The following is a 24,363-nucleotide window of genomic DNA, read 5'->3' on the forward strand; positions in this document are numbered from 1 at the left end:
TATCCCCTCTATATCACAACCTTCGTCGTACATCAACCAGGGTGATTCCAGGGCTGGTATCGTTAGATAACTACCTAACCCTCATCCGAGTCACGACAATTGATTACTAGTGCGGTTGTCCGCTGATTCAACACCCTTACCAGTCTCCCAGGCACCTTTCACTATCACTCAGTGAACCCATCCACGATCGTATAACGCGTGTCTTTACCAGGACAGAGCAATATTTCATTGCTTCTATTCAGGGCATCATTGACCAAGAGAGAGCTTTTGAGCTTTTTACAATCCTGAACAGAGTCACAGTCAATGATAATCACTAACCCGAGCGGGGCCAGCCACTAGACTAGGAATATCAATGACCGGAGGGAAAGGAAGCAATGAGGATCTCTCGATAATAAGCAACGAAGCGGCAAGGGCTCAAGACTCTTCGGGAAGCTCATATATACGTGGTTCTTCCTTGCGTTGCAGATAATGGAGTTGGCGTGCGCTTATAGCTAGGAGCTCCTGGACACGCTGTCATTGAGGGGAAGAAAGACGTATAAGGAATATCCGAGATCGGAGCAGTGGCTGACAGCAAGGATAAAGCAATCCGGTTCTTGTCCACAGGGCCAGCTGAGAGAACAACAGGTTTGAAGACAGATTTCTCCGAGATCAGACTGTCTTTTGATCAGCCACATGTGCTTCTGTTAGGAGAGGTCTACGTTGACGTCGAAATGCATGGTGCAATGTGAGGTTGATTGATTGTTGTGTTGAAGAAGTTAACTACAGACACCTAACACCCCCCACGAACATGGAACCGTGAACTCGTTATGACCCGTCACAAAGCGAACCTAGTTATCGAAAGGTTATTGAAGCGTACAATAGGAGTGCCAGGAAGAGCATCGGCTGTGGTAGGCTTGTTGGTGGTAGTAGTTGGATTATTGACCGTGTTAGCTAGCGGATAGAGAGGTGCGTCGAAGGAGAGGCACTTGTTTTAGATGATAGCGGTTGATAACGGCTGAAAGCCTATGCGCGTTTTTTGTGGGGTTTGGCCTGGCCGGTGATGTCGATGGTGACGACGGTGTCGATGGTGACGATCACGATGGCGGCGTCAATGAAGGGGCCGATGGAGGATGGCGATGATGAGGATAGATGAATGGAGCATTCAAGGGCTTATAACCTGTTAGGAAAGGTCTACGTTGTGGACGTTGGAGTGCATGATGCAATGTCAGGTTGATATTGTTAAAGAAGTTAAGTTACAGAGACTGATAAAACTGACAAACAGGTTTGAAGACAGATTTCCCCGAGATCAGACTGCTTTTTGATCAGCCACATATGCTTCCTTTGTACATCCGGGTGAAAGCCATTAAGGCCTCAGGCCTTTTCAGGCTGTCGTGCTCCTGTCGACACCAAAGGCACCCCTTAACGCCGATTGCTCTCTCACCAACGCTGCAGGCGGGGCCATAGAGCTCATATTGACGCCGATTGCTCTCTCACCAACGCTGTAGGCGGGGCCATAGGGCTTATGTTGACGTCGATTGCCCTCTCACCGACGCTGCAGGCGTCTCACCGTCGCTGCAGGCGGGGCCATAGAGCTCATGTTGACGCCGATTGCCCTCCCCCTCCAACCACTATCTAATACCGTTGCATCACCTCAAAACCAGATCAGGCACGACATTCAACCATTGAATCGAAGCACCCCAACCGCCTTCAATCAAACCCAACAACATATATACATTTCCCCTCTTCCTATTTCCAACATCATGCCTCTTCTTCATCCACTGTTTGCTTCTTGGCTTCCCTCCTCCGCTTATCGGCTGCCCTCCGCTTTTCGAGATCCTTCTCCCTCCGCTCTGGGTCCTCCCTTTTCTTTCTCTTGTACTCCGCTTGTTTCTCGAGGCGCCGCTTCCTCGCCTCCGGGTCCTCTTCCAACTTCTTTCTGTTGTAACGCTCTTTCTGCTTCTCCTTTGCCTTCTTTATCTTCTCTGGGTCCTCCTTCTTCCTCCTTCTCTCTCTCTGCTGCTCGGCGTACTTCTTTCTCAACTCTGGGTCTGCCCTTCTCTTGTTCTGCATCTCGTTACGTCTCTTCCTCGCCTCCGGGTCCTCCATTTTCTTCCTTCGTTTCTGTAGGCGCTCCTCCCTCACCTCTGGGTCTGCCCTCCTCTTTCTCTCCATCTCATTACGTCTCTTCCTGTACTCTGGATCCTCCATCCTCTTTTTCGTATTCTTCCTCGCAACTTCGTTTCTCCTCTTCCTTTCCTCCGGGTCCTCTTCCACCTTCTTTCTGTAACGCTCTCTCTGCTTCTCGTTTTCTCTCTTTCTCACCTCCGGGTCCTCCAACAAACACAGGGTCTAACATAGAAGTTAGAGAACACTGGTTTCTGCAAAGTTCCTAGGAAGATCATAAATAATCCTTCTAGTAGGTTGAGATACCCTCGCTGCACGGGAGTATCAAATGCCGCTAGTACCAGAGCATGTGCTGTTTTCCCCTCCATAAGTTTCTGGTAAAGCCGCGACCTCCGTTCGATCAACCATCTAGACGGTCTCTTATGCACTTTAATTCGCACCCCAATCTTCACGCTCGATCCCACGTATACTGCGAGAATGAGGTCACCTTGTTCGGTTTCCCCTTCCTTCACAATAAACACATATATTCCCGTCCAGTCCTCACTTTCCCCATCGGGCAAGGTCAACCGGTCTTCTAGTTCGATCGTGTCCTTTTAAAACAACTTTCGTACAACCGGGGGAATCGCCTCCATCAGTCGTCGTGTGATCCAGTCAACGTTGACTCGACACAACAGTCGCCAGTAGGACAGGCTCAAAGGCATTTCGCCCGAGTCTAGACCGATGATGTTGTTGGTTCTGCTGTGCCCTTGCAGATACTGAATCGTAGCTTGCATTGTCATCCATAGTCGACCGAAGTCGTCAATCTCTGGATCGTCCTGGCTATCAGGTATAAGAATTTCCGGGTCATCCTGATTGTTGGTGATGATGTCTCCCTCAAATCGTGAAAGCAAACATCTCCATTCCTCCTCTCTCCCACGCAACACAATGTCTTCCAAGTTTGCTGAAGAACGAAAGAGAAACGCCGCAAGTCAAAGATGTTCTTATATCCCTACAACAGTCTACCCTATAAATATTCACTCACCCCTAAACTAACCAACAGATATACCAATTCACTTCACTTCACCTCACCTCACCTCACCTCACTTCACTTCACTTCACCTCACTTCACTTCACCTCACTTCACCTCACCTCACTTCACCTCACTTCACCTCACTTCACCTCACTTCACCTCACTTCACCTCACCTCACTTCACCTCACTTCACTTCACTTCAATTCACTTCAGACTCACTTCAGGTTCACTTCAGATTAAGGTAGCAAGATAGCAAGTTAGTAAGAAATCAAGAGCTAAGAATTAAGAGTTAGGAGTATAAAGAGCCCGGTTTTAAAAAATTAATATAGTATTCATTTAACAATAGATTCAACATAACTAGTACTTGTGAAGTGAGAGTAGATCTAAATTATTACCTAGTAATATAAACTAATAAGAGAGTTATATATCGGGTGGCATATCTAGTCGCCCGTACCTATGACCTTTAACATATAAAAGCCCATCGTGAAGCAAACATCTCCTTTCCTCCTCTCTTCCACCAACACAATGTCGTCTAAATTCGCCGAAGAACGGCGAAAAAAAGCCGTAAGTCAAAGATTTTCTTATATCCCTACGTGACATACATTATGATGCATCTAATGATACATGTTGGTCATCGTCTCCGATGGTTTTCATCCTATCTCTGATCGTCTCATCATGATCTCCATCAATCCCCATCAATCCCCAATGACTTATTATACTACTGGCAGCCATGATCGACAAGTTCTCATTTACGCTATCATAAGCAAGCTAACTATAAGTAGGAGGAAAAGCAACGCCGCCGTGACGACGACTACCGGGCCTTTATGGCCGACTTTGGGAAGGTATAAGATTCTTATTCCCCTAATAAAGCTATTACTAATTAAGATTACAGCGCGCCTTTGACCTGCAGCGGGTACTCCCCGCCGCCTCGCAAGAGGTCCCCGCCACCGCCGTGCCGCAGACCCCCTCCATCGCGCCGCCACATATATACATATATATATATATATATTTATGCAGCTCGCCGAGAGGGGCCTGCCCGCAAATACACCATCAGGCCCCTCTCGGCGAGGGCTTGACAATTCCCGTTGGGCACCGTACGCCGCCCAACGGGCCCCTGCGCGGCCCGCTGGCCAAAACGCGGCCAGAGCTGGTGAGGATGCGCCCCGGGCTGCCACTGCCACGCCCACGCCACACAATTCCCCTCCCTCCACATCTTACGACCTCCATGAGGTCTCGGATGAGGATGTTGAGGTCAAACTGTCTGGTGGTCCACTGATCATCCCCTTTCATCTCCTGTTCCTACGAGAACCTGAAGCACCAAGAGAAACCGACATTATAATCGGTAAGGAAGAGTTACTCTACATTGCGGAAGAGGGGATGGGATATGCAATTTCAGTAAATTGCTCTTTCTCTTTCTCTTCTGCGGCCTTCTGCGGCCTTCTGCGGCACCCTCCCTCCCTGCGTATCTAAAAGTTCACCTCCCGCCGTCATCCCCCATACAACCACCGAATCAGAAATATAAAAAAAAAAAGAAAAGAAATGGATTTCTTACAACACGCTCGCTGCCTTGTGATTCTTGTTTTTTCTTCACTTGTTTTTTTTTTTTTTAATTGATACCCTTTCATCATATCAAACAACTTTTATTATCATATAAAACTTTGAATTCCTATCAATTCCGATAGATTCATATCATCGATTAACTTATTATACTATCACCTCGATTCTTTCGAGGCGAGTCGATAGGTTAACTTTTTCTTTTTTTGGCCGCTGAACAAAAGTTGCTGAAACAAATATATTCTCATTTTAAGTTATTATTGAAGGCCGAGAAAGTAAGCCCAAAAATATGAAAAAAAAACTAAAAATATATCCGAGGAAAATAACAACTATTTATCGCCGGACATGTTCAGCTTTGTGCATAGGCGTTATGAAAATCTTAAATCGTCACGATCCAGTCGAACGACGGGTATCCTTCTAAACACACAACAAAGTATGATCCTCTACTTGGTGCGCTTGTAGATCTTGCCAAGGAAAGCCTCGAAGACTTCCTTCTTCAGACCCTTAGACTCATCGACGGCCGCAATCTTTTCGCGCAGCTCGCCGACAACCTTCTCCTCGTACTCCTTGTACACCTTCTCCAACTGAAGCTCGTTGAAAAGGGCCTTGACCTTGGTCTCCTCAGCAGCGTCCTTGCGGCCGTAGGAAGCATCCAGGAGCTGGCGCTGCTCGGGAGTGCAGCGCTGGATGGCCTGGTTAACGAGCCAGGAGCACTTGTTGTCCTGAATATCGGTGCCGATCTTGCCAATGACAGATGCGTCACCGAAGTTGTCGAGGTAGTCATCCTGGATCTGGAAGTACTGGCCCAGAGGAATGAGGATGTCGTGGGCCTGCTTGAGGTTGTCCTCGGTAGCCAGCTGCAAGTACATCAGTGCCAGAGCGACGGGCAGGTAGAAGCTGTAGTAGGCTGTCTTGTAGGTGACGATGAACATGTACTTGTCCATGGAGAAGTTGTCGAGGTTGACGTTGTCCTCGGGGGCGGTGATGAGGTCACAAAGCTGACCCAACTCAGTCTGCCAGGTGGTCTCGTGGAAGAGCTCGACAATGTCAATGTAAGCGGGGTGCGAGCGGAAGCGCTGCTTAAGGATGAGGTAGATGCCAGCCTCCAGCATGAAGGCGTCGTTGATCGCGATCTGGCCGACACCGTCCTGGCGGTACCAGCAAGGCTGGCCACGGCGTGTGATTGAGGAGTCCATCATGTCGTCGCTGACCAGGAAGAAAGCCTGAAGCAACTCAGTCATCCAACCAAGGATGCTGAGGTGCTCGAATTGCTCTTCGGTCAGGGGCTGCTTCAGGAGAGCAAGGCCGGTATCAGGGACCGAGAGGCCACGGTTGAGCTTACCGCCGGGAACATTGACATTGAGGGACTATCCAGCACAAATGATGGTGTCAGTCATGGTTCATGATCTTTCCTCAAGAGCAATCAATCAGGAGGGGTTGCTTACCTTCTCGAACCACTCAAGCGCATTGTCGGGAAGATTGTAGCGCTTGGCATGGGCAAGGATATCCTGGGCCAATGCAGGGAAGATAGCCTCAAAGTCGGCACGCTTGGTAGTAGAAGCCATGATGACAAAGTGTGTAGTATGGAGACGTCAATGATCTGAAGAGAAACACGCAACTATTTAGAAATGAACCATTTCCCCGCGGAGGGACCGTTTGTTATGTTTGTTATGTTTGCACTGTTTGGTCTAGTGGTGCTGCTTCTCCAGGCGACGACGTGGATTCTTCAAGGCCATTGAACGATCTTCACTTTGTTTTAGACCCTACAAAGATTAATAGCTTACTGGGAACATTTGCTGCTGTTATTCGCGTTCTTTGCACTTACGCGGATTGCTGTCTCATCTATATCAACAACGCGACGAGGGCCAAGACCATTTATTTACACCACCGAACCTTTGCAACTCGAGATTGAACCCCCGTGTGGTGAGCCTTTTGTCGACTCAAATAAGGATGAGATTGAATTGTCACAAAACGTCTTGATACGCCCAAAGCTTTATCGGCGCCACAAAGTTGTGTTTGAACGTTCTACCTTAGAACACCTCCCCGCGCGCTAAAGTTGCGACAAAGACGCCCGTCATGGAAGAACCTACAGATGACGGAATCCGGGAGCTCATGTACCAGCTGGAAAATGCTGCAATCAAATGCTCTGAGCGATGCCTTTATCAATCGTCGAAATGGTATGACTATAAAGAAGCCTGATTCGAACAGGCCTGACGTGCTAATGATGTTGATGAACTCAGGGCGGCTGAAATGCTTGATTCTCTTCGGCCGTTGGATCACGAAGATACTGATCTCGAGTCTCCTATGGAGATTTCAGATCCTCCGCCAGCAACAAATCCTTATCTCCAAGTGCATGACCCAGTAGAAGCTGCCCTTGAAACGCAAGAGTCCTACAAATACCTGCTCGCCAAATCATACTTCGACACCCGCGAGTATGACCGATGTGCGGCCGTATTCCTCCCTCCGACAACACCGCCCGTTCCTTTATCGATCACCTCGCCTAACTCCAAGCCGAGGCCATCGCGGACTTCACAAAAGGGCAAGGACAAAGCTTCGCCGTTTCAAAGCTCAAAGACCCCAAAGACCCAAATACAGCAAAATCCATATCCAAAGCTCAGTCAGAAATCGCTATTCCTCGCCCTATATGCAAAATACCTAGCCGGAGAGAAGCGCAAGGAAGAGGAAACGGAAATGGTGTTAGGTCCAGCAGATGGTGGGACGGCGGTCAATCGAGAGTTGTCCGGCCTCGCTAGAGGTTTAGATGGATGGCTATCAGAACGAACCGCACAAGGGTTGGATGATCGAGGGCAGGGGTGGTTGGAGTATCTCTATGCTGTGGTCCTGTTAAAAGGACGGAATGAGGAGTTGGCGAAGAAATGGCTGATCCGCTGTGTGCATCAAAACCCATACCATTGGGGTGCCTGGCAGGAACTGAACGACCTCTTGGGAAGCACAGAAGACGTAAGTTATTCCCATCAACGTTTCCTTACGTTGTTACTAATTTTACCAGCTGAAACAAATCCTCGAACTTCTGCCGCAAAACATCATGAGCTTAATATTCTACGTCTACTGCAGCCAGGAGCTGTACCAGGCTACAGAAGACACATACAGGTCACTCTCCGAGCTACAGTCAATGTTCCCAGAAAGCGCATTCCTCAAAACACAACACGCGTTGTTGTTATATCACTCGAAAGGTAAAACTTCCCCGGCTCCGATGCAAGGCGTAGTTGATGCGTGAACTAACATCATTCAGACTTCGAAGAAGCATCCCATATTTTCGAAGGCATTCTAGCCACGTCACCCCACCGCTTAGACAGTCTAGATCACTATTCGAACATTCTTTACGTGATGGACCAACGACCTCAACTTGCGTTCATCGCTCAGGTCGCAACCGCCACAGATAAATTCCGCCCAGAAACCTGCTGTGTCGTGGGTAACTACTACTCATTGAAATCCGAGCATGAGAAGGCAGTAATGTATTTCCGACGTGCACTCACCCTCGACCGGAACTTCTTATCTGCATGGACCCTGATGGGTCATGAATACATCGAGATGAAGAATACTCACACCGCCATCGAATCATACCGTCGAGCTGTCGATGTCAATCGCAAGGACTACCGCGCCTGGTACGGCCTCGGACAGGCCTACGAAGTTTTAGACATGTCTTTCTACGCCCTGTTCTACTACCAGCGTGCCGCAGCATTACGTCCATACGACCCAAAGATGTGGCAGGCAGTTGGGTCATGCTACGCAAAGATGGGCCGAGTCGAACAGAGTATTCAAGCTCTGAAACGTGCATTGGTTGCTGGATCATTACAGCCAGATGATGGCGGGCAACCGGCTACCGGCGCAAGCCCTGGCTCTGGGAGTCGCAAGGTCCTTGACCCCGAAACCCTGCACCAAATTGCGACACTGTACGAGCGTCTCGGTGATGAAGAGGAGGCCGCTGCATATATGGAGCTCACTCTCCAACAGGAGTCCGGTGCCCCTGCCAATGAGAACCCAGATGAGGATGACTCCACTACCTCGGATAATGACCTTCAAAGCGATGCCGAGATTGAGCATTCAGGAGACGAAGACACTGATCTGTCGCAACGACATCGTCGTAATCGCAAGCCTCGCGCAAAGGCTGAATCATTTGCTATGCAGAACGATGACTCTATAGTCAGTGAGACGTGGAACGGCACTGGTGTGACAGCAACTACATCTAAGGCACGGCTGTGGTTGGCCCAATATGCATCTCGGAACGGTGATCTTGACCGTGCGGACCAGCTAGCGAGCGAGTTGTGCCAGGATGGAATCGAAGTGGAGGAGGCCAAGGCGTTGATGAGGGACGTACGGGCGAGAAGAGAGGGTGCGACTTAATTACATCGATTAAATGAGATATGTATGGACTATCATGACACCGAACCATCCATGGGTTTTACTGCTCTTCATGAATAATAGCTACGATTGGAGCGCTCAATTTCATCTCGCGGGAGCGAGGCCAGAATTAGGAGTGGCTATTTCTATATGTATGAAGAGTATCCACATCCAGTATAACTGTCATTCTTAAGAAAGCAAGGGGGTATCACTTATACAAAAAATGAGCTAGAGGTTCGATCGAGATATACTCGCCCAATATAGCAATGGCGGTTTCATCAAAGGTCATCTCAATCCATGGGGTCCTTGGTACAGAGCGCGCAGGCTCTGATGTCATGTCATAACCACAGCGATTCGATCCAGAGTGGAGCTCATCTTGTGCGATGGATATACCATCACATCGCTTGCTGAGATCCCACGAAAGACACCCGTAGAAATGATCACGTCCAATGCCCGTCCACGTATCACGCAGGCAGAAACGAAGGTCATCGGGACGTAGATCACGGTGCAACATACTTGGGCCCAAAAAGAATATGCTTCCCATAGACGGGACTCGACTTGTTCCAGTGTGGACGAACGTAGAAAGGGTTGTGGCGAGACGGTGCATTTCTTTGCCTAGCTGAGTTCCTTTCGGATCAAACAGGACAATGCCAAATACTGTCCCCTGTGATGCGGCATAGGGGTTTGATTGTTGGAGAGAAGAAGCGGATCCATCGCAGCAGAGATATCGAACGAATTCAACCAAATCACAAGACTCGCGCTCATTGCTGGACTTTTCATCAATTCGGGGAAGTGTAAAACTCCCCAGGGAGGTCTCAGGCGTCCATATGGGGATTGTTGTTAAAGGGGATTGGGGTGACATCTTGCGTTTCTGCTGGGATGGTACAGGCACCAATAGTCTTTCCAAATGCCGTTCTTGTGTCTCTTGTAATTCCTGCGATGCGATATTTCCATCATTCTGACTGTAGTTTTGACGAGACGGTAGATTCTCCTTGTCCACGAGTATACTGATCCCAGGAAGAGGATTCTTATCTTCCACGGGAAGTATTGTCTCATTGATGTAGACTAAAGGGGACAGTGGACGGTCATTGTATGATCGATCGTGGCTGCCTTTCCCTATTGGATCTCCATCCAGGCCTCCCATCAATGGACATACATCCATGAAACTTTCTTCAGAAGCAGTGGTGGCTTGTGGGATCTGGGATGACGTGGAATTTGTCTCCTCGTCGGTGTCTGAACAAGTCGCTTCTGGGCTTGGTGATCGCACAATATATTGATTGAATCCACTCCCAACCTTGAGGCGTTTGGACCATTTCTCGCGTTCTTCTAGTTCATCCACAGGCGCGGCCCGGGCATGCTCTGCTGCAGTCAGCAGTTCATGGAAAGAGGTACACTCTTCCAGCGTTCTATCCGAGTGTATCTTCAAGATCCGAGGAAATCGAAGTGTGAAGTATCTCGCACCGGACGGCTTTTCAAATCCACTACCCAGCATTTCAACGATGAATGGATGCTTGAACAAGGTGGTTGCAGTGGGAAGGGCGTTGTGTCCGTAATCAATGTGAAAGCCTTCGAACGTTTCAGGTTGACGTGCATAAAACTCGCCCTCTTGGTTGAGGGTTTGCATGGTCTGAATGTTCATGGAGTGTCGGCCAACCACATCAACAATTCGGAAACGCGGCAAAGCGTTGCCCTCTTTGACGTGCTCTGGGTTCAGAAGGCAGCCTACAAAAAACTGAGTCCATTTCAGCCCTTTTATTTGTCCCAGATCAGGAGCGTCCCGTGCGTTGTAGCTGGCGCCGACCAGGGCAACGTCTAATGTGTCTCCAAGGCCCGGTATATAATCTTTCTTGAGTTTGATCCACCGGCCAAACATATGATCCACACCAGTAGAGTATATCGGAAAATAAGGCTCGTCGGAAGCCTTCAAGACATATCCCTCCCATTGCTGAGTAATTGCTTTCTCAAAACTCTTCTCGAGCCGATGATAACTATCAACTCGGTTGAAGTCCAGAACTTCCTGACGGGCGAGCTCCGCCCAGCCAGGGATGGTCTTCACAACTTTCTGTAAGAGTAGTCGTCTTTCCCGATGAGGCTTGGCAAGACATACGTCGTTGTCAAGGAGAAGAATGTCAAAGAACATGATCATCAAGTGCTCGTACGGCTGCGGCCTGTATTAATTAGCACAATGACCTATATTTTGAAAGGGATCGTCATTTACGGAGAATCATTATCAACGCCAATCATAATACCAGATCGTGGAATAAACCTTCGAATTTTGTTGAAGTCCATAAGGCCACCATCCTGATCGTTCCATACAAGCAGTTCTCCCTCAACGATACAGCGGTGCGCAAATTTGCAGTCGGGAAATCCAGTGCGGAGAGATTCTTCTATCACAGGTATGATCTTATCTTTATCTGCGGTCGAGTCCTTGCCACTTTTGGAGAAGATCTGAATGGGGGTATACTTATTAGAGAGGTCGACGTGGATCTGACAGTATTCACCATCGTATTTCCGTTCAATGCTCATTCGTCGACCGTTGGCCATTTGATGACAATGTTTGATACTCCGGGCTTTGTAATAATCAGGTCGCCCCACCTTAATACCAGGACGAGGGTGCATATGCTTTAGAGCAATCGTGCTAAGACTTCTGGCTGATTGGGGATCCGGGTTTGGAGGGAAGTGGTTTATTGGGTCGGAAGCGAGCATGTCCAACGCCCCTTCAAAGGAGTTCTGAAACTTGAGCAGATGTGGAAGGAGAAAGTGAAATTTCCCCAGTGTATACTGTTCTGGAAAAACGACAGGAGAGTAGCTTTTGAGAATCATGCGAGTGAGCCATTTGGCATCTCGGCTACTTGATCGACGGTATAATTTCGTTAGAATTTCGTCAACATCCACAGCTGTACGATTCCGGCGGGCCAGAGGGCCAGAGAAGCGGCACCGGGATGCAATCATAGCCATGGCGCGATCGATTTCTTCTACTGTCAACTCCTGGCCTGCCGGAATGTAATTCTCGGCTTGTCGCATGACGTTTTCGACACATCCTCCGAGATCAAAGCCACAGTGAGTTTGCCATCGATTGAGTTCGGAAAGTCGCGACGATCCCAAACCCAAGCAGCGTCCGATGACTCTTGATAGCTGCATGGCTTGCAGCCAGTATACTCGGTCCGTTCGTTTTTCGGGGAACATGCACGAAAGTAACGCGACTCTGTCTGTTTCCGCATGATGAATGGCCCGTTCATGTCGAGAAAACCACTGGGCGACTGTTCTAATGTCTGGATTCTGGTTCCTGGCTGCCGTGGATGCCTTGACCGTTTTGCTGTCGTCCAGGTTGGACAGCAGATCACACAAAAGGGTGAATTTGAAGCCCATGGCCCATATTCAGCCCAGTCCACATAGCAACGCGGCTCAAAATCGGGGAATAATCTGATGTATCGAGAGTCCCGAGATCGTGACTTTCGGTCCGAACGCGAAAGAAGAAAGAGGGATGACACGTGAGCACGTGACCACTTTAAGCCCGATTTGTACGGGAGATGGGCGTATATTGTTGCGGTGGCCTTAGGCCTCACATTTAGTGCCTTAGGCATAAACCCCTCGCCAGTAGTTATCTAGTTAGCAGTTTCTCTCCTTCCATAGCAATTAACTCTCTCCCTCCTCTCTTTCTGGACCCTACAATCGGTAGATCAGTCCATAATATATACCTAATTAACTGATATGTGCCACACCACCAGAAATTGGATTATTTGCTTCCTAGTTCCGGTAGAGGTGACATGGGTCCTATTTAGAAGCTTGGAAATCTCGCAGGTATTGTGATCTCGAATACCGAGCCTGATTTCGAATTAAGGGTGTAAACTACCATCAACTCTCTTGGCTTTCGCTTCGCTATTGGAGCCTTCTCGAGAGACTCCCCGGGAAGGCAATAAGGCAACGACTGCCAACGAGGAGAGAGACCAGTATGAATGTACTGAGATCTATTATGCATTTCATTCAATTTGTGCTTAGGGTATAAAATATTCAGCCTAATGCATGCTAGTTCAAAATCCCGAAAGTGTTAGGTATATTCATATCAAATCACACTTACTGGCGATCCAATGGAGTTGTAGGCCACATAACAGTATAGGAAACCAGAAAGGTGCTGGAGGCCAACACAGGAATTCTACACTCAATTGTGACAAATTGTGACAGAGCTTGTCCCTCCATCTTCCCTCGGGCTCATTACACCTCCTCCTTGTGAACCTTGTGAGCCACAACAGAGTTAAGCTCTTGGGACCTGAGATCCGAACCTGGCAGTCCACTGGGTGAACCAGCATAGACTAGGTCACCCGACGGAGCAGTGTGAGACATTTCAGTCAGGGGAGCACTGGGATCAGGGATTCCTGCACCGAGTGTGTCCGAGGTCTCTGTCACCGACGAGCCTGTATTTATGGCTCGCTTTTTTCGATGACGCCGTACAAAAAAGGTTATTACAGCAGCAAAAATGAGCACCACGCCGAGCCCAACACCGACACCAATTCCGGCCATAACACCAACGTCATGCTTGCTTTTGGGGTTACTGCTGGGAGTGCTTCGACTAGTAAGCGTCCTGGTGCCATGGGCAGTACCGATGACACCCACTGGTGTGATGGTCGCAAAGTCAAGACCTGCAATCGTTGGCAATGCCGCGCTGGGGTTGATAGACCAGTGTGGGTTTATCGACGTGGGACAGGAAAGAGAAGAAAATGTAGATGGGGGTTGGGTATTTGCAGGCACAGCAGACCACTTGCTTTTCAGAGCATCGTAGCCGGCCAACGTTGTTGGCGTACTAACGCCAGAAGTGGTGTATGAAACCAGCCCATCGTTACTCCCTCTACGTGACGTTAGTATCTTATTAAACAAGAATAAGGGACACAACTTACTCTTCCCTCCACTCGTAGACGATTGCACCACTCCATATACTTGGCATATTAGGCTCAAAAGTCGCGGACTGGTCCCGAAGCAGCTGCGGGACAGGGATGTTGCAACCATCTTCAGACAGGAATATGGGAACCGCTAGGCTTTCTAGCTTGGAAGTCAAATCGTCGTAACGAGATCCCCCATGGACGACTTGCCACGCCACTGGTATGTATTGACTGAATAGAAGTCGATGGCCTCGGCACTGTTACCTCCACAAACAAGATATTCTCCCAAGTCTTGCATGTAGGTATACTCCGCACTTGTGGCGTACCCAATCGGTATAGAACGATGCTGCATAGCGGCAGTATACGCTTTCATATCTCGAGCCGCAGCCTTCAGATATGGGGCTAGGTGAACCGTAGAGCCTATTTTATGAATTTAGATCGTGTACAGACAGTGGGAGTATGAATTCTGTACCTTGATCCTCCATATCTGGACCGGCGACAATTTCACTTCCAATAAGAAGGCCCAGGAGATTGCTGTACCCGGCCATCGAATCAAGAACAGCCGCGTATTGTTTGAAAACGTCCATTTGCCAGGTGAAGTTGACCTTAGGGTTCGAGATGTCAGCATTCATATGTAGAGATCACCGTCAAGCGGAAATATTTACTATGTTCGAGCTAACATGCATTCCTGTCCTATTCAAAGGGGTGGAATCCCTTGGACTTGCCATGTTCGCAATCACGTATATTCCATTGTCCTGGAAAATCTTCATGCATTTATCGTGGCTCTGAGTCACATCCGTATAATAGACATTGATAGTATTGACCCCCAGTGCCTTCATCATAGGCCCATCGATTGCGCACTGGCTGGCTCTTGAATCGGCCAAAACATCGATTGGAGTTGAACCAGTGGTCCTTTCAGCATAATCGACACCTGTTGCAGACATATTAGCTTTGTATCAACCGCACAGTTGTTTATATGATATTTCTTGCCTTTGATCTGAAATCGATGGCCATCACTCAATAGTCCGTTTCCTGCAACTGAGATAATAGGCAGTGACATTGTTAAAACGCGCAATGAAGACACGACGAAAGATGGAAATACAATATAGCAAACATGGGATATATAACCAGGAGATAACAGAGACATGGGTTTGGGGGGGGTCATACCTCGGATGCTACATAGATGCCCAGTTGTGTATACTTTCCCCAACTTAGCCTAGCGCTGACCCATGAGATTACAATAAACTCGGTTGACACCGCTGTATTTTGAATACGGTGGCTACTCATTGGGGGATGGTTCTATCTCAAGTTTGTCTTCAAATACTTCGTTTATGCACAACCCTCAGGTCATGGAGTCTCTGTCTTATCAGTCTATAATGGACGCATTTGGGAAACTATTATTTGGATCGATACCCATATGGCCCATTACAACTACACAACATTGATGGAAACAGAAGAGATGAGCAATCTTTCCATCTATCGCAGGCTCGGGGTCTAATCCATTCACGGAGTACTGGAAGGAGAGATCCGCCAGCCCTTTAAGACATTTTTCTCCGTTATCAAACGCCCTCGAAGAACTTTCCCAGAACATCACGTTTTCGTTCATGAGCTCCAAAATGTTCCAGTATGTACTTTCAGTCTGTAAGTATAAAACGATTATCTCAGAGACTAGTATTATTGATGATCATAGCGTATGGAATTCAGAAGGATTATACGAGGGAGCCAATGAAAAACAGTACCCATGGCACTAGCGGAGACTACCGTACTAGTATGTTGTGTCGACTCGTTGTAAATTAGACAACTGAGTGATCCATTCGTAAGAGTAAGTTTGTTATGGAAGTCAAAACAACACATTTGAGCCCATGGGCCTGTTCAAAAATGAAAAAAAAAAAAAAAAAAAAAAGACTTTGAAGACTATGTATTCGCCAAACACCGAACCATTTGTGTAAAACTAAGGACGCCAGGCGGGAGAAATAAAAAGAGACAAGATAAATTCCTCTGCCTTTAGAGAATGCCCTGCTTTTGCAAATCCAGGTAGATCCTTTCCGGCATAACATTACCCTCTGCATCCTCCATCTGAACAACATTATCCCGTGAATCCCTGTCCTTCTTCCGATCCTTCTCGATCTGCTCCCAAAGCGCTATGGCTTCAGGGATACTGGTGATCTCACGGAAGAGATTGGTGTTAGATGTGATGCCAAGGCACTTCAGTCCGTAAATGTGGAGGTTTTCAGAGAAATGTTTGTCAAATGCTCGTCGACCCATGTAGGTGTAGTTTCCGCAAATATCGCACCGGTATTCAACACCGAGTCCATGGAGCTTGTAGAGCCAGAATGGAATAGGTTTTCCGTCCCATGCCAATGGCAGTTTCAATGGGTTATAAACGATCTCCTCGTCTTCCTCCTCCGATTCTTCACCGGCGCGAGGCTCGGGACCCGTGTGATCGAGTCCAGCCTGCACGGCTTCCCATTCCATTTGGCGTTCACGTTCGGTCATACCCTGTCGGCGCTCAACATTGATTCTTGTCGCTTGTCGCTCCTCGCGCAGGACGTTCGTCAGGGATCGAATTTGGTGTTCACGTCGTGCAACCTCGCGCTCCTTGAGACTGTGGGCTGAAGGCGTGCCTTGGGAGGCAGATGGCTTCTCGTTGGATGTGCCTGCTGCTTTGCGGGCTTCTGCCGCTCGAATGTGTTTCTTGCCGGTCAAGTGGCTCCGGTGTACGTTCTCGTTCTTGAATTCCTTCTCGCAATCTGCGCACCAAATTCCCTCGCCGGTGCCTTGGGTTGCTGGCCCAGATGTGCCATTCTCAGACTTTTCTTCTGTCCAGCCCGGAACCTCCTTCGCAGCCCATTGTTTTTCGAATTCCTGGTCAAAGCTAGCGAAAAGCTCGTTCAACGGTTGCAGTGGTTGAACTCTCTTGACGAAACTTTCCAGATAGCTAGCAAGCTCGCCAACGTAGCTGAAGTAGCGATCGGAGATCTTTTCTTTCCGCTTGATTGTCATGGCCGGCGGTGTGAAGGAGTCGAAGATGTCGAGGTATTGGACGTATGACAAGCGCTTAACTCCGGGAAGATTCAGGTAATCTTTGTGAAGATTTGTGAGATCCAGGTACTGTCCAAAGCCTTCTTCGCCAGTGAACATGTTGTCAATTGCGGTGCGGGGAGTCTCTCCTTCGGCGGTCTGACGGGGGTTGTATGCTTGCTCAAGGTTCTCGACTGGTTCGTTTGGGTAGCGCTTGTGGTGCTCTTTGATTTCCCCCAGCTGCTTGTAAAACTCCTCGAATTGATCGCCTGTCGAAATAGACTGGACTTCCTTCTCCCGCAGTCCATCGGCATCCTGGTAGATCTCCAAGAGGCGCTGGGATTGGCTCTCGATTCTCTCTAGGAACTGAGCGACTTCATGGTCGCGAGCCAAACGGCTTCGAGCCTAAGAAATTGAAATATTAGAAAACGTAATTGACATTGCTCGGCGCTACACTCACATTTCGGGGTTCCTCCGCCACGCGATCAGCGATAGCCTGCTCCAGGCGCTCTAGATCCTCATGGATAAACCGTTGATCTTCGAGCAACATATTTTCAATATGACTGCCACGTAACAGCTTCTTTTTATTGACGCGCAAAGAGTGTTGACAAAGTCCCGTGGCGATCGCAAAAGACGTTTGCAATTGGCAGCTCCAACTTGCGGGAAGGTCATGTGACCCGAACCTTTCCACCGCGAAAAGTTGGCCGGTTGACCTCACTTACTTCCTGAGGCTTCACTCTACGTGAATCCCCATAATCATTTATTATCTGCTGTTGAAATACTCAAATTTACATCATGGCGGACGGAATCGACAGACGCGCCGAAGGTATGTGGTTCCAACCTTGAGTCAACATGAAGCATGCTAACAGCAACTAGAGCGCATGGAGTTCAACACCTCCAAAGAGGTGACGGTCGCGCCGACCTTCGAGGACATGCACTTGAAGGAAAGCCTGCTTCGCGGAGTCTACGCTTATGGATACGAATCGCCTTCGGCTGTGCAATCCCGTGCGATTGTTCAAATCTGCAAAGGTCGCGACACTATTGCCCAGGCCCAGTCCGGTACCGGTAAAACTGCCACATTCGCAATCAGTACCTTGCAAGTTATCGATACTGTTGTGCGCGAGACCCAAGGTACGCATTACCCTGCCTAGTCTATCAGATCCGGCCCTAACCACAATCTGCTTTGTAACAGCTTTGGTCCTCTCCCCAACCCGTGAACTCGCAACCCAAATTCAATCCGTCGTTATGGCCCTTGGTGATTACATGAACGTCCAGTGCCACGCCTGCATTGGAGGAACCAACGTTGGCGAAGATATCCGCAAACTTGACTACGGCCAACACGTTGTCTCGGGAACTCCTGGTCGTGTGGCCGATATGATCCGTCGCCGAAACCTGCGCACACGTCATATCAAGATGCTCGTTCTTGATGAGGCTGATGAGCTCCTTAACCGCGGTTTCCGTGAGCAGATTTACGACGTTTACCGCTACCTGCCCCCCGCGACGCAGGTCGTCGTGGTCTCTGCCACCCTGCCATACGATGTCTTGGACATGACCACAAAGTTCATGACTGACCCCGTGCGTGTCCTGGTCAAACGTGACGAGTTGACACTGGAGGGTATCAAGCAATACTTCATTGCTGTTGAGAAGGAGGAATGGAAGTTCGACACACTTTGCGATCTGTACGACACCTTGACTATCACCCAGGCCGTTATCTTCTGCAACACCCGCCGAAAGGTCGACTGGCTTGCCGACAAGATGCGTGAGGCCAACTTCACCGTCTCCAGTATGCACGGCGAGATGCCTCAGAAGGAGCGTGATAGTATTATGCAAGACTTCCGTCAGGGAAATTCTCGTGTCCTCATTTCCACTGATGTCTGGGCCCGTGGTATCGATGTCCAACAAGTCTCCCTTGTTATCAACTACGACTTGCCTACCAACCGTGAGAACTACATTCACCGTATTGGTCGTTCTGGACGATTCGGCCGCAAGGGTGTGGCCATCAACTTCGTCACCAGCGATGATGTCCGCATCCTTCGGGACATCGAGTTGTACTACTCGACCCAAATTGATGAGATGCCCATGAACGGTAAGCCAATCACCTATAATCTTTCTTTTACTATACTAATGATGCTATTCCAGTTGCGGACTTGCTTTCATAATCCTCCACTAGCATTGTGATTGTAACATCTTTTCTCACGCCAAAAGCGACTTGGCTTCATTCCTTCTGGGGTCTTCTGCAAGTGGAGTGCGCTCGCATTGTTGAGTGAATATGACTCGGAATCCGGCACGATGGGTTTGAGGGAAATTCAAGGCCAGCTCTAGCGTGGAGGAAAGGGATAATAACATATTTCAGTAAGTCAACTTACTGTCCACTCCATTAACATCCAATGCTAATACTCCGAGGTAGCTTTCAAGAATGTCAACCGATTTGCGTACCCCAGGAGGTGTTTACGATTTTGTTTATTTTCCAAAATTTCGGGCCTTTGGCCTAAGTAGCAGGGACATGTTCTTTATGTTTGGAGTTTCTTTTACTTTACTTTTCGACACTAGGAATGAATGATGGAATCAGTTTTACTTTGTATACTGTGGCCCTGCTTCTTAGCCCTGCTTCTGGGTCTAGTCTAGCGACATAAGTTTGAACCAGTAGTTATGAAAAGAGATGACGGATGGAGGGATAATTGGGGAGGTGCAATATTTCAACTACACGCCAACAACGCTATTGCTCTATGGCTGCTCCAGTTAATTCCTACTATACCGAAGGTCTACATAGGAACAAGGAATATAAATCGTAGATTTGATTCAATCAAGAGAGACTCACAACAAAACACGGTTGAATCAAGAATGACCAAGAAAGCACCCCAAAAGTAAAACCCAACTCGAAACTGCACCAAAAAAAGGAATGACAGGACATATATACTCCTCAGGACCAGAAAGAAGATATGGATCAACGCCAGCTTCCTGTATTGAAAGAAATAGATGCTAGCTGCAGAGAGTAAACAGTGCAAGGAGTGGAAGGGGGACTCGAACGATGTATATGCGCAAGACATCATGAATATAATATGTCATTTGATGGGGGGAATGAAGAACACAGAAGAGAATTCAAGAAGAACAAGAAAACATTGCAAGACAGCAGGTTTATCGTCTTTCAATCCAAAGCTCCCGGTACGTTCCCTCAGTCGGATACGGTATCGTGGGGAAACTAAATAAAAAACAGGCAACGAGCGTGAACAAAACTGGTGTTGGGTAGTCGTCGTTAATGTGTAGTAAAAGAATATCAGAAAGCGGATGTTGTCCTCAATGCGCTTGTCCGCGTAAATCCATTCGAGGGTATCCCGCTGCGTTGAACTGATCCTACTGGACGGGGCCAGTTGCCCTCACGGGACCAGCTAGAAGTCCGAGTTAGCAGTGTGATCAAAATGTAAGACGAGGATAAGAATGATTCTTACATCCTTACTGCATGGTCATCGCCTGCCGATGCGAACATTCCCGGGTCTGCCGGGTTCCATGATATTGAGTTCACGCATCCGGAGATATGTCCATTGAGAGTCTCTACAATGCTTCCGTTTTCCTTGTGCCAGATGTAGACTTTGGAGTCTGGGGATAATCAATACAGTTAGTAACAATACCAGAAATGAGACGTTGAGATATTCACCTTCACTTCCGCTGACGACAAAGTTCTCAGCTGCTCCTCCGAACGTACTGCGGATCACGAACTCGCCTTGCTTTTGCCCCTTGAACTGCCGGACAACGGTAGTGGTTTCCATGTCAACTAGTTGGATCTCGCCCTCAGCCAAGTTTATAAGCATATGCCGCGAGTCTTTGCTGATAGCAACCGAGGTCGGTTTGCTCGGCAGTGGGAGACAGTAGTCCTCTTCGTATGTAATCATGTTGTACACATGGACCTTCGCTTCTGTGTCGGCAGCAACAAGGCGTCGTCCGTCCGCGCTGATGGCACAGTCCTGTACACGGAATCCGCCTTTCCACGTGTACAGAGACTGACCGCGCATGCTCCAGTGACGGAGCTGTGATTCAGCATCGAGAGAGGCTGTCACAAAAGACTCACCATCTGCTGCCCAGGCAGCTGCAGTTACCGGTTGACGGTGGTGGTTGATAGTGAGCAGACAACGGCCACTCTAAACCACGCACAAGTCCGGGTTAGCATATGATTCTGGGTGCAGCTGAGATTGTAGAAATCATTACCTCAACGCTCCATACACGCGCCTTCTTATCTTGCGAGCAAGTAATTAGTTTGGAGTCATCTGGACTCCAACTGGCGAACGCAACTCCATCCTCATGTTCTGTAAGTCTGTGGATGATGCTGAAATCCGCTGTGTTATAGATGAATACATTATGATCTTTGCCAGCAGTAACCAGTTTGGAGCCGTCGTGTGAAAACTCGCAATACCATACCTCATCCTCGTGCTGGGTCAAGTCCACAGTGACGTCCAACGGGAAATCGTTTCGGTCACACATGTGGTCAGAGTAGAGTGACGGAGTGTCGGCCGTATTATGATAAACGCAGTTGTGGATTTGAGTCTGCTTAACGCGATCTAGTAAGATCGCCAGGCGATGTTGCGGGATCATCACGGAAGGAGAAATGGATTCTGCGGCTGAATTAGCAAACCGGCTACACCACCGTCATTGGCCAGATCAAGCTTACTTGACAACTCGCCAAGCAGGCGTTCACGGGATGAGCTGACGGAGCCACCCCATCCCGGTTGGGCATGTAAGACCTCGGTTGGGCACATAAGCAGACTAACCAAAATAACCGGTAAGCAAATCATGTTCTAGAAATATCTATAGATGGGCAATACCTTGATAGGGCGTGTAGACGCTCGACGTCAAAATTCAAGGGCGTCAGTTCTTGGCGAAGAACGTTGAGAGCCGCAGGTAGATCACGCGCTTCTAGCAACTCGAGGAATTTCTGTTGTCGCAGATAGAATAGCATCTCGTTCCTGTCGGCCTCCTCCGCTAATACCAGGGTCTCCTCTTGTGGAGATTTCCTGTCGACCTGTTGTGACCCGGCATTTCGAAACGATTGAATCAAGATTCTCTCGGCTTCTGGCCATTTTCCACCTAATACCGCACTCCGGAACGTTGCAACCCCCGACGTTTCCAGTTCATAGCCGCTCTCCGAGCTCAACAGGGATGCCGACTCATTATAACCCAGCTCGTACAAACTCTGTATCAAAATCCGCGTCACCTCCTCCCGGTTGTGGCCGTAGTAGGTAGAAGACTGAGATGGCCCTTTAGAGCCATTTGTATGAGAGCTCCCATTCGTTGCCGCTTGCCCGTTCGGAGCAGTCTTCCTCGATGTCGATGCAAGGGATTCGTTTGAGGCGTCTAAGAAGCCATTTTCTGTTGATGTTCCGTCGGGACGCATGATTACCAGGCGCCTGCGCTTGGGGGAAGGAGGTCGGCCGTCCGGTCGGCCAAGAACTCGGCCGGGGTAACTCTGAGATGCGGTCTCACGTGCTATTCGTGGAAGGTGTCCGGTCCCCGCCGAGGAGGGACCAAGGATATCCGGGCTGCTCGAAAGGCGGCGGCGGCGGTTGGGCCGAGGGGTAGATGAGCCGGGTTGCTGAGATGCGGCGGACAGGAACTCTGACGTCTGGGAGCCGGGATTGCCTACCGAGGCGGAAGCTGTATTGACAGGTAAAGAAGGGTTGGGGTGGTCGGGGATGATAAGGGGATGATGTGGTGGTGGATTGTGAGCCAGTTCGACAATATCTCTAGATCTGCCCAATCCCCTGGCTCTTTGAAAGAACCAGGTGAGCAGATCTCAAGCGGTGGCGGGTGTCCGATGTCCGATAAGTAATCGCCCGGGAGCTCCGTTCAAGAGGGGCGCAGTTGTCACAAGGTCAAATTGATGGTCAGTGGTTTGTGCTAAAGTCACAGGTGTAACAAATGATCGACGAGCTGTAGATCGTCAGAAATCAACCCAGTTGTAACGTTCTCCGCTTTGAGTTGAAATGTTGGGAAACGGGTGATGGCTTATCGGGGGAGAAGAGGAGGAGGGAGAGGGCGATAAAGAGAGAACTAGTATAGGGGAATGATGGAATGACAAATATCAGACCTCAAATATCTCAAAATTCAAAATTCAAAATTCAAAATGTCGAAGAGAAGAAAAGAAGAAAAGAAGACAAAATAAAAAAATAAAAAGAATATTGATTAGGTTGTTGGGTAGCGTTATATATGTAGGTAACCCTGGAGGTTGCCTACATAACTAGGACCTCTACTGTGTGATTTCTCTTGCTACACTTCTTATGAGGACTTTACCATTTTACATAAATGACTTTTGTACTACAGTAAAGCCGTTCTATAACTAAATGAGAGCCAAGTGCAAGAAAAGTGCAAGAAAAGTGCAAAAGTGCAAAAGTGCGAGAAGTGCGAGGAGTTAGTTATATATTCCAAAGAGATTATCTATAAAGGAGCTATCTCCAATATGCGACGTTATTTCGAGTCTAGTGGATGATGATCGACATTAGTACCATAGGGAAGCTTTAGTTGAGAGCTCCCGTTGTCGTATAGACCTGAGTAGCAGACTATATAACTATATCCTTGCCGAAATCCGACTCAATATAACAATACTACATTCGATTCAGTGTTTTAGTACGGTCGCCAACGAATATTTACCATCACTAGAGCTCGTTCCCGGACAACACTTCAATGTTCTATATATATTCTCAGAAGTCCTCACTCTCCCCACGTTACAGGTGACCCAGACCTGCCACCTCTCTGGTCTCATACTCTCACGGACAAACTAAGCCATGAGTAAATGGGCATCCCTCAGCCGTGGTGGGCCACAGCCGCCACAAGAAAACATCGATAAATGGGAGAGAGCTGTCAATGAAAACAATCCCTCCATCCTCACTACCGAAGATCCTCTGAGAATGCTTCGCCGATGGCCTCTAGACCAAGCAAATTATTATTGTAACTTTTACGTCGAATGTAACGTCGACGAGGTTGTTCAAAAGGCCGCCAGAACGGATTGCCAGGAGAGTCTCACCGAGGCCGAGGCAATTATCGTTCTCAACACTCCTTTCGGCGGTTGTATCCCGGAATATCAAAAAAAAGCCTGGCAAATCAAAATCGGTGGTCCCAGAATACAAGGACAAAGTTCGATAATGCCCTTGACTTGATTCTCACGGAGATGGATACGGAGAAGAGAGCACATGCATGTGCCGATATTGCTTTTGAGCGGATCAAAGATACCAGGAGGGCCGAATCCAAGAATTTCACCAAAGATGAACTCATGAATATTGTGGGCTGCAATGCGATAGCATAGGTCAAAGCACTCGAAAAACATCTAGAAGAGCAGCCCGCGTGGGGATATGTGTGCGTACGGACTTCCTTCGGCGATGACTCGTGGGAGAAGTTCAAGGAATTCTTCGCCCATGCTACTGAATCTGCACTGGTATTCCCTCGGAACTTCCATA

At 48.5% G+C, this 24,363-nt stretch overlaps 9 protein-coding genes across 9 annotated transcripts; 3 read left to right on the forward strand and 6 right to left on the reverse strand.

The window, feature by feature from the left end:
- Positions 1 to 1,737: 1,737 nt before the first annotated feature.
- Positions 1,738 to 2,085, reverse strand: N7516_001812 (uncharacterized protein; the record flags this gene model as incomplete). The annotated part of the gene is made up of 1 exon (XM_057214532.1): positions 1,738 to 2,085. The coding sequence occupies one exon, from the start codon at positions 2,083 to 2,085 to the stop codon at positions 1,738 to 1,740; it is 348 nt and encodes a 115-aa protein (XP_057076415.1).
- Positions 2,086 to 3,638: 1,553 nt separating this feature from the next.
- Positions 3,639 to 4,583, forward strand: N7516_001813 (uncharacterized protein; the record flags this gene model as incomplete). Its single annotated transcript, XM_057214533.1, has 4 exons — positions 3,639 to 3,677; positions 3,896 to 3,955; positions 4,006 to 4,065; positions 4,131 to 4,583. The coding sequence occupies 4 exons, from the start codon at positions 3,639 to 3,641 to the stop codon at positions 4,581 to 4,583; spliced, it is 612 nt and encodes a 203-aa protein (XP_057076416.1).
- Positions 4,584 to 5,110: 527 nt separating this feature from the next.
- On the reverse strand, positions 5,111 to 6,232 carry erg20 (bifunctional (2E,6E)-farnesyl diphosphate synthase/dimethylallyltranstransferase; the record flags this gene model as incomplete). The annotated part of the gene is made up of 2 exons (XM_057214534.1): positions 5,111 to 6,034; positions 6,113 to 6,232. The coding sequence occupies 2 exons, from the start codon at positions 6,230 to 6,232 to the stop codon at positions 5,111 to 5,113; spliced, it is 1,044 nt and encodes a 347-aa protein (XP_057076417.1).
- Positions 6,233 to 6,743: 511 nt separating this feature from the next.
- Positions 6,744 to 9,032, forward strand: N7516_001815 (anaphase promoting complex subunit CDC23; the record flags this gene model as incomplete). Its single annotated transcript, XM_057214535.1, has 4 exons — positions 6,744 to 6,844; positions 6,908 to 7,628; positions 7,678 to 7,861; positions 7,921 to 9,032. The coding sequence occupies 4 exons, from the start codon at positions 6,744 to 6,746 to the stop codon at positions 9,030 to 9,032; spliced, it is 2,118 nt and encodes a 705-aa protein (XP_057076418.1).
- Positions 9,033 to 9,237: 205 nt separating this feature from the next.
- N7516_001816 (ATP dependent DNA ligase domain protein) lies at positions 9,238 to 12,398 on the reverse strand (the record flags this gene model as incomplete). The annotated part of the gene is made up of 2 exons (XM_057214536.1): positions 9,238 to 11,197; positions 11,248 to 12,398. 2 exons carry the CDS (start codon positions 12,396 to 12,398, stop codon positions 9,238 to 9,240), a joined length of 3,111 nt encoding a protein of 1,036 aa, XP_057076419.1.
- Positions 12,399 to 13,241: 843 nt separating this feature from the next.
- Positions 13,242 to 14,535, reverse strand: N7516_001817 (Glycoside hydrolase superfamily; the record flags this gene model as incomplete). The annotated part of the gene is made up of 4 exons (XM_057214537.1): positions 13,242 to 13,872; positions 13,922 to 14,120; positions 14,168 to 14,323; positions 14,376 to 14,535. 4 exons carry the CDS (start codon positions 14,533 to 14,535, stop codon positions 13,242 to 13,244), a joined length of 1,146 nt encoding a protein of 381 aa, XP_057076420.1.
- Positions 14,536 to 15,907: 1,372 nt separating this feature from the next.
- N7516_001818 (SF3a splicing factor complex subunit PRP9) lies at positions 15,908 to 17,474 on the reverse strand (the record flags this gene model as incomplete). The annotated part of the gene is made up of 2 exons (XM_057214538.1): positions 15,908 to 17,329; positions 17,385 to 17,474. The coding sequence occupies 2 exons, from the start codon at positions 17,472 to 17,474 to the stop codon at positions 15,908 to 15,910; spliced, it is 1,512 nt and encodes a 503-aa protein (XP_057076421.1).
- Positions 17,475 to 17,719: 245 nt separating this feature from the next.
- Positions 17,720 to 19,083, forward strand: N7516_001819 (ATP-dependent RNA helicase eIF4A; the record flags this gene model as incomplete). Its single annotated transcript, XM_057214539.1, has 4 exons — positions 17,720 to 17,750; positions 17,801 to 18,055; positions 18,117 to 19,010; positions 19,064 to 19,083. 4 exons carry the CDS (start codon positions 17,720 to 17,722, stop codon positions 19,081 to 19,083), a joined length of 1,200 nt encoding a protein of 399 aa, XP_057076422.1.
- Positions 19,084 to 20,198: 1,115 nt separating this feature from the next.
- N7516_001820 (WD40 repeat domain-containing protein) lies at positions 20,199 to 24,323 on the reverse strand (the record flags this gene model as incomplete). Its single annotated transcript, XM_057214540.1, has 8 exons — positions 20,199 to 20,310; positions 20,371 to 20,518; positions 20,577 to 21,057; positions 21,125 to 21,528; positions 21,585 to 21,679; positions 21,739 to 22,705; positions 24,074 to 24,193; positions 24,275 to 24,323. 8 exons carry the CDS (start codon positions 24,321 to 24,323, stop codon positions 20,199 to 20,201), a joined length of 2,376 nt encoding a protein of 791 aa, XP_057076423.1.
- Between the last annotated feature and the right edge of the window lie 40 nt (positions 24,324 to 24,363).

The sequence above is a fragment of the Penicillium verrucosum genome, assembly GCF_028828655.1.
Source record: "Penicillium verrucosum strain IBT 35672 chromosome Unknown utg000001l_segment0_segment0, whole genome shotgun sequence".
Classification (NCBI taxonomy): domain Eukaryota; kingdom Fungi; phylum Ascomycota; class Eurotiomycetes; order Eurotiales; family Aspergillaceae; genus Penicillium; species Penicillium verrucosum.